We start from the raw sequence: 9,668 nt of genomic DNA, 5'->3' as shown, positions 1-9,668 counted from the left end.
TAGAAATGCAGTAAAAATAAAGTGTCTTCAAGCTTCATTGACGGGAATGGTTCTGCAGCGTCAAATTTGGATTTGTCAAATGTCCATCAACCTATATTGCAAAGTATGTAAAAATTATAAGCGTTTATATGAAAAAAATGATGTAAAATCAAAAATATATAATTTATATTTAGTTACCTCTGCCTCAAATATAAGACATCAGGATAATCAAGATTGACAAAAAGCTTTGTTGATGGAATATTGCTGATCTGCGCTCTTCCTATTTTTAAGAGCGAAAAATATATATTAATTAAGAGCTAGAAGAAATTCTATAATCTATGAGAAGGCTTACAATTTTAAAGGTTTTTAATATAAAAAAATAAGACATTAACCTCGATATATAAAGACTCTAACAGATGCCAAAATCACAATTTTGGGTTCAATTTCAGTAACTTGGTACAATGATTTAGAATTTGTTGGCAAAGAACCGCTAAAAAACATTTGGATGGCCCTCCTAACACGAATATAATAAAACGTCAAACACTTATGGATGTTCAATAGTGTTAATACGTAAAATATGAAAATTGGAGGATGGTGTAGTATATTTATAATTGTCAAAAAATTTATTGAAGAGTCTTACACGCCATCTGAAATTCTGAAGCGTAACACTTCCTTTTCACCAAATCTTGTCATAATAGATTGTACTGGTTGCAAGAGTTCAACAATTTCAATAACATCTACAATAATAAACTTAAAGTTAAACACAACAACTTGTAAGCGATTTGTTCTAAAATTTTATACGCAATACCAGTGGAATAAATAGGAAGCTCATCGAGAGCAGAACAATGAGGAGAATTATATAGGAGCGTCACAGGAACCAAATCAAATTTATGGCGCGGTATACTCAAAATTTCCTCAGGTTCCAACACCACCACAGTGATGGGAAGAAACATGATGTAATTTACAGAACGTGCAGGCCTCAGAAATCCAGCAGCTGGAAGAACCTGAACATTTCTGATACGTAACAATCTGCCAGGATGAATGATAAAGTAAAATAAATTCCAAAGAGCTGGTGGAACAATTGCAAGTATGTGATTATTCTGCAAAAAAGAAAATCTTAGGATAAAGGCTGGAAAACACAATCATAGATGTGGTATAAGTCATATAGTTATTCAATCAAACCTCACAGTCCAATAGAATAAGATTGTTCCTGACTAAGACACCTTGTCGATTAGTTGATACCCACATTCTTGTCACACGGACCTTCAAAGTCCAAGCAGTATTATTACCATCCAGATTGGATAAATGATGATGGTCCTGCATATCTGAGTAATGAAAAAGTTAATAGATGTTATCAAAAAAGGAGTATATTAAATGTTCATTTCAACAAATAGGTAATGAATTGTAATTATACTTGGATGTTCTGCCATATGAACTCTGAAATTAGTTTGTGAGTTGGATATATAGCAAAAACAATCCGAATGTGTGGAGCGTTTAAGACAATCGACTGTATTTTTAATAAAGATATACACTATCTTTATAGTTAAGGTGATATGCTGATAATTAGTCCATGAAAATCTCAATCAATAGATATCTATTGGAGTTGTATGATGATCCCTAACAGCTTACACCAATATTAGCATGGAAAAAAAGATTGTGTTAAAATAGAAGATCAATTAGTAACATAAATGTGATATTAAACAAATATTTAAATATGAGTTAGTTATCTGATACACATTGTTAGTATCCCATAATCTTCTCTGATTATCATAATGTCTCCTTATCAATATAAAACATATCATATCTAATTATATTGAGAATTTGATATGCATAAAAAAACTATTCCAGAATCTGCCTTTTACTTAGTAGTTATATGAGAATGAATAATCAATATGACCTGATGTAATTCTAATTTAATAACAAAAAAAAATTCTCGTACTACCAATTATAATAAAATGATGAATAACTTAGTCAGGATTGTAAATGTGCAATACAAATAACTACTATGATACATTATCATCATTTATGCTCGGTAGGTTGTAAAATACTTCTTCATAGACTACATTTGATGTAATATTTATGGTGGTACCATCTTCACTGTCGATGAGAATGTGGAGACCTTCTGGTCTTGTAACTCTTGAGATGGCAACGTAGACATGGCCATGAGAAAACACTGCTCTGGGAAGGTATAGACCAACCGTGTCAAGTGATTGGCCCTGGCTCTTATTAATTGTCATTGCATAACAAATATGAAGTGGGAACTGAATTCTTTTAAACTCAAAAGGCCAGCTGGTATCTGTTGGAATCATCTCTATCCTCGGGATCAAATGTTTTGACCCAACATGGGATCCGCATAATATTTCACACTCAATACTATTCTTCTTGCAGGATGTCACAATCATTCGCGCTACACAATCCCATAATTTCGTTTAAATTTCTCATAAGCATGACAACGACGCCAACCTTGATGTTTAACTCGTGCTTAGGAATGCAAGGCATATTTAATGAGTTCAGGTACTCTACTGGAAATGCTGATCTGAAATCATTATCTTTATCACCAGCATCGTCAATTGAATCCTGACTAAGATATGTGTGTAGACGTCCAGGAATTTTCTCAAGAATGCTGTTATTGATGTCATCCACCACAATATTAGTTGGTGTTAGGATAGCTCTTGATCTTAGATAAGAATGTGAAGAGATGTTTTTTAGAAAATCCGGGTAAGTTATTTCAAAAAGACTTTTTATAGGATTTTGCATGGTTTGAACAACATATTGATATGTAATCTTTATTAGCATTTCACCAGTGTCTGCATCAGGACTAAAGTTCTCAACTTTACCATCGCCAACTAAAAGCTACCATTTACTGAAATCCGCTATAACCTTATTCTCCATTTTTGTATTTCCTGCATGAAGCCGCATATTTTGCTTAAGTAAAAAAACTTGGCAAAATTCCCAAATCTTTGATTTATTGAGGGTGGAACCTACTATTTCAGCTCTGGATGCCTTTGGAATCACGGGTAAAATATGCCAATAATCTCCGCCAAAAACTACTGTGATACCACCAAATGGCTTATTTGCTCTCCTTTTGTCAATAACACACATTATATCCCTCAAAGAATGGTCAACAGATTCAAAGGCATGACGATGTTGCATTGGCGCTTCATCCTAAATGATCAAATCAGTTTGTTGGATTAATTCTGCAATATCGGTTCCATGTCTGATTCCGGCTGTACTGTCCTGATCAAGTTTCAAAGGAATATGGAATCTTGAATGTGCAGTTCTATCACCAAATAACAATATGGCTGCTATTCCACATGAGGCAACAGGAAGCAAAATCTTTCCTTCTGAACGAAGGCGACAATATAATGTCTGCCACAGAAATGTCTTGCCGCATCCTCCACTTCCATATACAAAGAAGACACCACCTACCTTATTATAAACATTTTGTATGATAGAATCGTAAACGTTTTCCTGTTCAGGGTTGAGCATTCCATGATTCTTTTCATGCAAAATTTTTAGTTCTTCTTTATCATATGAAGTTTCTTCTTGGAGTAGTCTGTTAACAGCATTTCTAAAATAAACTCCACTTGGAAATGACATTGTCGCATAGTCCTTCAAACTCTTCCCGATGTCATTACACAATTTTTCAATTTCCGCGGGCACAAATATATATGAAGTGTTATGTTAGTTTAAAAGTATACTACATATAAGATCTAAAACATATTTATGTTAATTTTTCAGGTGGTATGATAATGAAATATAAACCTGCAAGTGCATAATTCTTCAAATCTTCGTCTGATAGGTATAAATAAGGATCATTAAGCATATGTCGCCTGATGATGAGAATATCGTCTGACAAACATTTCCAATTAGCTTTCCAAAGTCTAAGTGGATCTGAAATAGGACTATATGCCAAAATATTTACAAACATTGCACGTAACTGTGGAGGCAATGATGTATGGGAGTTCTCGAAAATTGCTTCATGCCATTGGTTATCATTTTGTAGAAGACCAAGAGCCGTGCAAGCTTCCTTGAATGTTTCATGGATGTGTCCATTAACAGTTTAAGATCTTCAAAAGACATGGAACCTTTCTTCCTAAGTAACAGCATGCAGAGATATAATAGTTCACCACTTGATAAATGCACTTCAGAGAGTCTCCCAATAACATCTCCTCTTTTCCTTTCTTTCCAGATACCAGGTTGAGGATGCCAAGTAAATTTATTTGGAAATTCAGAATAACTATAATTCCTCGCATTTGGGAAAGTCTGATTTGCATCAAACCATGCTTCTAACTTGGTTTTTTTGATATTGCCTTGTCGCAAACATCCTCCAAGACATCTCCAGCCTTAAACGAAACATGCTTCTCGCTTGGTAAATGTATCGGTAACCTCTTTACCGATGGCCAACGGGAATGAATGTCAAAAGCAGATATCCTCCAAGATGCTTCTGACGCGCAAACATATCTCCCATCCAAAAAATGTTTTACCTCATCAATCAGACCTTTTGGTGCTTTTTTTGGGATTGTTGCAGAAGTACCTGTACGTGTTTTTCTCAAACACATTGTTGCCGTGTCATGACCCTTTAGATAGTATTTGAAAAGGTACTTTAATGATCTTGAATTATTGCAAATCTCCAGATTCATGTGACATTGAAAATGCACCAAAAGATCGCGATTGAATGGGACAACAAAGCGATTATCAAGATTGACCCCCTTCTTGTTAATGGTAATTCCAGTCCTCCTTCTTTTATATATGGGGAATCCACACTCATCAAAAAATGTATGAGAATTATACCTGTAATAAAACATTTTTAAAATTGTAAAAAATCTTGTAATAAAACTGGAGTTATTAACAAAGTAAAGTATTTATAATTTAAGGATGTTAATGAAAATACCGCTTATGAAAATGCTTTATACAGTTGCCTTTGACCATGCATGGAGATTTAGTATAATCAGGACCACATGGTCCGTGGCTCATATAATTGCTCACGGCATTAAATCCAACTGGATCAATTTCTGGATCGGGAATTTCAGCTGATACCATTTTATCAATTTGCTCAGTTGTTTTAGGTCTATCGTCGGGGTGCAACCAAATTAATATATGAGCGTGAGGTGATCCACGCTTCTAGAATTCAATTACATGCATCACTATGGAAATATTGTAGAAAAATGGTTAGTACCAGGCAAAATATATACTAAAAGTGCATTTTGATAGAACAATTTATGAATAATAAGATGAGTATAAAAAAACTTAGCTAAAATGATACCTCCTATACATCTGCCAAAACAATTTTTCTTTTTAATCATATCCATAAGTTGATCAACCTTCATTTTAAAGACTCTGGCTACAACATCAGGTGCATCAGCAACATCAACACCAGACATATGTTTTAACATGCGCTGAATTTCGGGCCATTTTATATTAGTGGTCATAGTAAGGAACAATGAAGGATGTCCTAAAGTTCGACATATTGCTAATGAGTCTTTAAAATACTGAGTCATATAGCGCTTACTTCCGGTGAATGAAGCGGGAAGAATGATTGCTTTACCAATATTGGATGGATTTTTATCTCCCTTTTGCATTACATCTCTGATATTATGGTAGAGGTCAAATCTTATAGTAGTTTGATGGTCTCTAATCCAGTCCAATCTGTACTGCTCAATTGCGGTGAAAGCATCCACAACATATTGCTGCCATAAACGACCTCCAAGATGTGGTGTCAAACCTGTTACAGTAGAAGGTATAAATTCATCGAATATAAACTAATTATCACAAAGTTCAACAGCTGAATGAGAAATTATACTTTCGTCAAATAAAAAATTTGTACCTTCTGAAAGACGTATCATTAGTTTATAATTATAAAACTCTCTCATTGTAATATACTTTCTAGCATCTTTTTCGTCAGGATCTTCAGATTCGGTAACTTCCACGTTTCTCTTAGAATGCTTCACAGGTCTATTTAATGGGATCTCACGGTAATATCCAATATCTCCGTGAGGGAAAAGTAATGGATATTGAAGTTGCATGAAACGTGGATCGGTCTCAAAAATCCTCTGTAATCCGTCAACTCTAGAATCAATGACATTATCTCGATAGCCTTTTGCATAAGGAGAAGTAACAATCAATCCTGCTACCTCATTTGATGGAGCAATGTGATTTAGTCGGCCACTTGCTGAACTGGATGAAATCAGAACCAATTTAAACTCATCTACTGCATTTTGCCTAACCCTTTCGCGAGCCATACGAAAACCTTTAACCAACCTGTTATGCTCATCCAACATATGCAACAAAGATTGTACAATTTCTTCATTAACAACATCCCTGCAACCATTAACTACATTCATCCTGTTGTTGATTTCGTCCACTGTGTCATAGATATAAAGCTGACAAAACTTTGGAGTGTTATCGTCAGTTGGGACCAGACTTCCTATATTGTGGTAATTAAAACCTTGGACCTTGAAGCAATATGGCGCACCACCTCTGTTTATTTGAATGGTCAATCTTTCCTCCAGTAGAACTCATGGCAAACATGCAATTGTAAAACCTTATGTTTTGTTTGAAATGCTTAAAATGAACACCCCCAGTAAGGAGATTAGCCAGAGGTTCAGGAGGCTGTTTCTCCTTATCCAGTACGACTTGACCATTTTTACAACAAAGATAAAATGTTGGCGGCTTATTAGGAGAACTCTTATTATTTTTTTCGTGAGTCCACATGACAGCATCACACTTTGAATAGATTTTATCAGGGGCTCCAAGATCCAAGTATCCGTCCCACATAGATTGATTATTGCTCAAATATTCTTCATCAATATCCTCAATATCACTTTCCATGTCTGTAAAAAAAATGGGAATTTTTAAAAATCATCATTGAGCAAAAGTAGGTGATGCTTCAGACAGTAAAATAATTATTAATGTCCTGCAGAATTAAACACATTATTCGAAAACAAATAATTTATACCTCCACATGTTGTATCACTGTCGATTGTAACATTGTCATCAACATCGTTGAACTCATTCATTAAATTTTTTTGCCTAGAACTTTCACCTTTTTCAAAAATACTATTTACATTTGCTGTATTGAACGACGGAGGACCTGGTGACAGTTTTCCACAAAACTTTTTTGAAGGATTCTGTTCTTCTTCACTGTCAGCAATAATTTTCTTTTTGACACCTTTTTGTTTGTGAACAGTTGTCACACAGGATTCAGGAATTGAGAATATGAGAGAACTGTCTCCAGTGTTGTTAATATTCTGAAATTCTGCATTTTTACTATTATGTTCTACATAATATACATTAGTAGATGCAGAGTATTAAACATGACACATTGTTTAAATAATCCTTCAAAGTTTTGTAATTAAGGAATAAGCCGCAAAATTTTATACCTTTGACAGGAACGTTTGGCGATATTTTGCGAAGAAATTGATTTGTACTTTGTTCACCAGTCTGAGAAGAGGAATACATCCCTGAAAAAAATATTGTACAGAATACTGAAATTTTTAGAATTTGACATAATTTTGTAATCAACTGATACATCTAGAATTGCATTTTATTGTTTAAAAAATTACCTGATAACTGTGGATTAGTTGCAGAAGAAAACTGAATATTAGGCGATGAAGTACATTGTCCGGATATTTTTCTCAAATCTGTAAGGTGCTACGAAATACACCGAGATTTTATTTGTTGAAATTCTTTGGACGAATCCTAACTTTATGCACGACATAGAAGATGGGAAACATATTTTAGCATCCGCACTAATAAACACTCATTCACCAAACTGAAATAAGAAGTTTACGAAAGTAATGAAAATTAACCTGATTTTGAATTTGATGGAATATTAGGAGATATATTTTGATCAAATCTTGATAGAAGACTCGGCAGACACGATTGTGATTTTTTTACCGTAACAGGCTGAATCATAGATCTATTGTTCATTGCTGCAAATATTCCCACAAAATCCATAATTTCAAAAGCAATTTAATTACAGATGTATCAGAAAAATGAGATATATCAAGAATTATACCATTAGGTTCTTCTGAACAAATTATATGGCTTTCAAGATTTTCTGCAAGAGAAGTTTGCCGAATACTTTGCGTCTGCTGTGTTAACCGTGAATTCGGAGATAAAATACTACCTGAAACATGTCTCCGCTATAAATTCTGACCTAATATATGTTAAAAATAGTTTTCGTGAAATAAATCCAACTAAATTTTACCTCTCGATGATCTTAACGATATATTAGGCGGCACACGTTCATCAGATCTTGATATAGGAGTTGTCATTGGATGGCCTATATTATTAACTGCAACACAACAAATATAGGAAAATTGATGGCACAATTATAAAAAGGTATGATACATCTTGGAATTGAGTAAGAATGATACCATTATTGTGCTTTGGTGTCATTCTATTGCTTTCTCCATCTGCTAAGGTGTTACGAAAAACACCGAGATCTTATTTGTTCAATTTTTTTGAACGAATTCTTACTTTTCGCACTACATAGAAGATGGGAAATAAATGGAAACATGAAACATGACCAACATCTCCTAATAGGCTGGAATAAGATATTGATCAAACTATTTTAAAATTAACCTGGTTTTGAGGCTGTTGAAATATTAGGAGATATATTTTCATCAGATATTGAAAGAGGACTCTTTAGAATACTTTGCGGCTGCTGCTTTAAACATGTAAACTGAGATGAAGCAGTACCTGCATGAAGTTGTTAATCAGTAGTAATGGGTAAAATCAATCCGTATTTTACATATTGATAATCTTAACAATATATAATGCTTAAAATATTAACAGCAACACAACATATATAATAAATGATCGAAGAAAAAATTGGAAAAAATGTTGGATACCAATCAGAATGGATAAAGAATGATACCATTATTATACTCTGATGTCATTCTATTGCTCTGCAGATTTGCTGCAAGTCCGCTATGCAAAACACCTTTCGAAAACTGTTTAATTCCTGATTTAATTGAAAATTCAAGCCACAATTATAAATGCACGTATTAAAAGAATCAGACGGATAAACAATGATACAAATACCTTATTCTGGTGTCACGCTTTGATAAATCATTGTTTACGGAGTTGTTACTGAATGACCTATTTTATTATTAACAGCAACACGACACATATATGTAAACTGAAGTCATCATTACAAAATTTGTATAATAACAATCAGAATGGATGAAGAATGATACCATTGATGTAATCTGATGTCATTTTATTGCTTTCCAGATCTGCAGCAACTCCGTTATAAAACACAACTTTCGAAAGCTGTCTTATTTCTGAATGTTAATAGAAACTTCAGGACACATTTATCAATCCATGTATAAAAACAATCAAGCGGATAAACAATGAGACCAATACCCTATTCTTGTGTCACGTTTTGATCAATAATTGATAACGGAGTTCTTACATTATGACCTATTTTATTAACATAAGCACATCAAATATATGTATAACAATGTACATTATCATTACTCATATGCTTGGTCGGAGAAGATACATGGTATGTTACATAACATCGTCTGTCAAACGTATATACATATTAACCAATTTGAAATTCTTTAGAGAAAGCTACGTGTATCATATATGTTTGCTTAATTTGTGAGAATCTTGTCCACATTCTTCCCACGCGTACGACGTTTGACAATTGAATTAATACATGAACATTATTATCA

General features: G+C 33.7%; 3 protein-coding genes across 3 annotated transcripts; all 3 read right to left on the bottom strand.

Annotated features, from left to right (window-relative positions):
* Nucleotides 1–2,352: 2,352 nt before the first annotated feature.
* LOC141714228 (ATP-dependent DNA helicase PIF1-like) lies at nucleotides 2,353–3,132 on the bottom strand. The gene is made up of 2 exons (XM_074517760.1): nucleotides 2,965–3,132; nucleotides 2,353–2,832 (listed from the first exon to the last, which is right to left on the bottom strand). The coding sequence occupies exons 1-2, from the start codon at nucleotides 3,130–3,132 to the stop codon at nucleotides 2,353–2,355; spliced, it is 648 nt and encodes a 215-aa protein (XP_074373861.1).
* A 12-nt stretch (nucleotides 3,133–3,144) lies between these two features.
* On the bottom strand, nucleotides 3,145–3,579 carry LOC141714227 (uncharacterized). Its single transcript, XM_074517759.1, has one exon. It carries the CDS (start codon nucleotides 3,577–3,579, stop codon nucleotides 3,145–3,147), a length of 435 nt encoding a protein of 144 aa, XP_074373860.1.
* Nucleotides 3,580–4,268: 689 nt separating this feature from the next.
* Nucleotides 4,269–8,382, bottom strand: LOC141714226 (uncharacterized). Its single transcript, XM_074517758.1, has 9 exons — nucleotides 8,361–8,382; nucleotides 8,192–8,278; nucleotides 7,362–7,442; nucleotides 6,938–7,258; nucleotides 6,428–6,812; nucleotides 5,807–6,324; nucleotides 5,246–5,704; nucleotides 4,874–5,012; nucleotides 4,269–4,773 (listed from the first exon to the last, which is right to left on the bottom strand). Exons 1-9 carry the CDS (start codon nucleotides 8,380–8,382, stop codon nucleotides 4,269–4,271), a joined length of 2,517 nt encoding a protein of 838 aa, XP_074373859.1.
* Between the last annotated feature and the right edge of the window lie 1,286 nt (nucleotides 8,383–9,668).

Source organism: Apium graveolens, chromosome 3 (assembly GCF_009905375.1).
Source record: "Apium graveolens cultivar Ventura chromosome 3, ASM990537v1, whole genome shotgun sequence".
NCBI classification, from domain to species: domain Eukaryota; kingdom Viridiplantae; phylum Streptophyta; class Magnoliopsida; order Apiales; family Apiaceae; genus Apium; species Apium graveolens.
Note: the sequence above shows the minus strand (reverse complement) of the source record. Positions and strands in the feature narration are given on the sequence as shown.

Excerpts from the sequence above, each read along its gene's own strand:
- LOC141714227 (XM_074517759.1), bottom strand. The coding sequence starts at position 3,579 with ATGTCATTTCCAAGTGGAGTTTATTTTAGAAATGCTGTTAACAGACTA.
- LOC141714226 (XM_074517758.1), bottom strand. The coding sequence starts at position 8,382 with ATGACACCAAAGCACAATAATG. Across the intron at positions 5,705-5,806 it reads AATGATACGTCTTTCAGAAG|GTTTGACACCACATCTTGGA; the intron begins GTACAAATTTTT and ends CTACTGTAACAG. Across the intron at positions 5,013-5,245 it reads TTTTGGCAGATGTATAGGAG|CTGAAATTCCCGATCCAGAA; the intron begins GTATCATTTTAG and ends AAATGGTATCAG.
- LOC141714228 (XM_074517760.1), bottom strand. The coding sequence starts at position 3,132 with ATGCAACATCGTCATGCCTTTGAATCTGTTGACCATTCTTTGAGGGAT. Across the intron at positions 2,833-2,964 it reads AGGCATCCAGAGCTGAAATA|CTTTTAGTTGGCGATGGTAA; the intron begins GTAGGTTCCACC and ends AGTAAATGGTAG.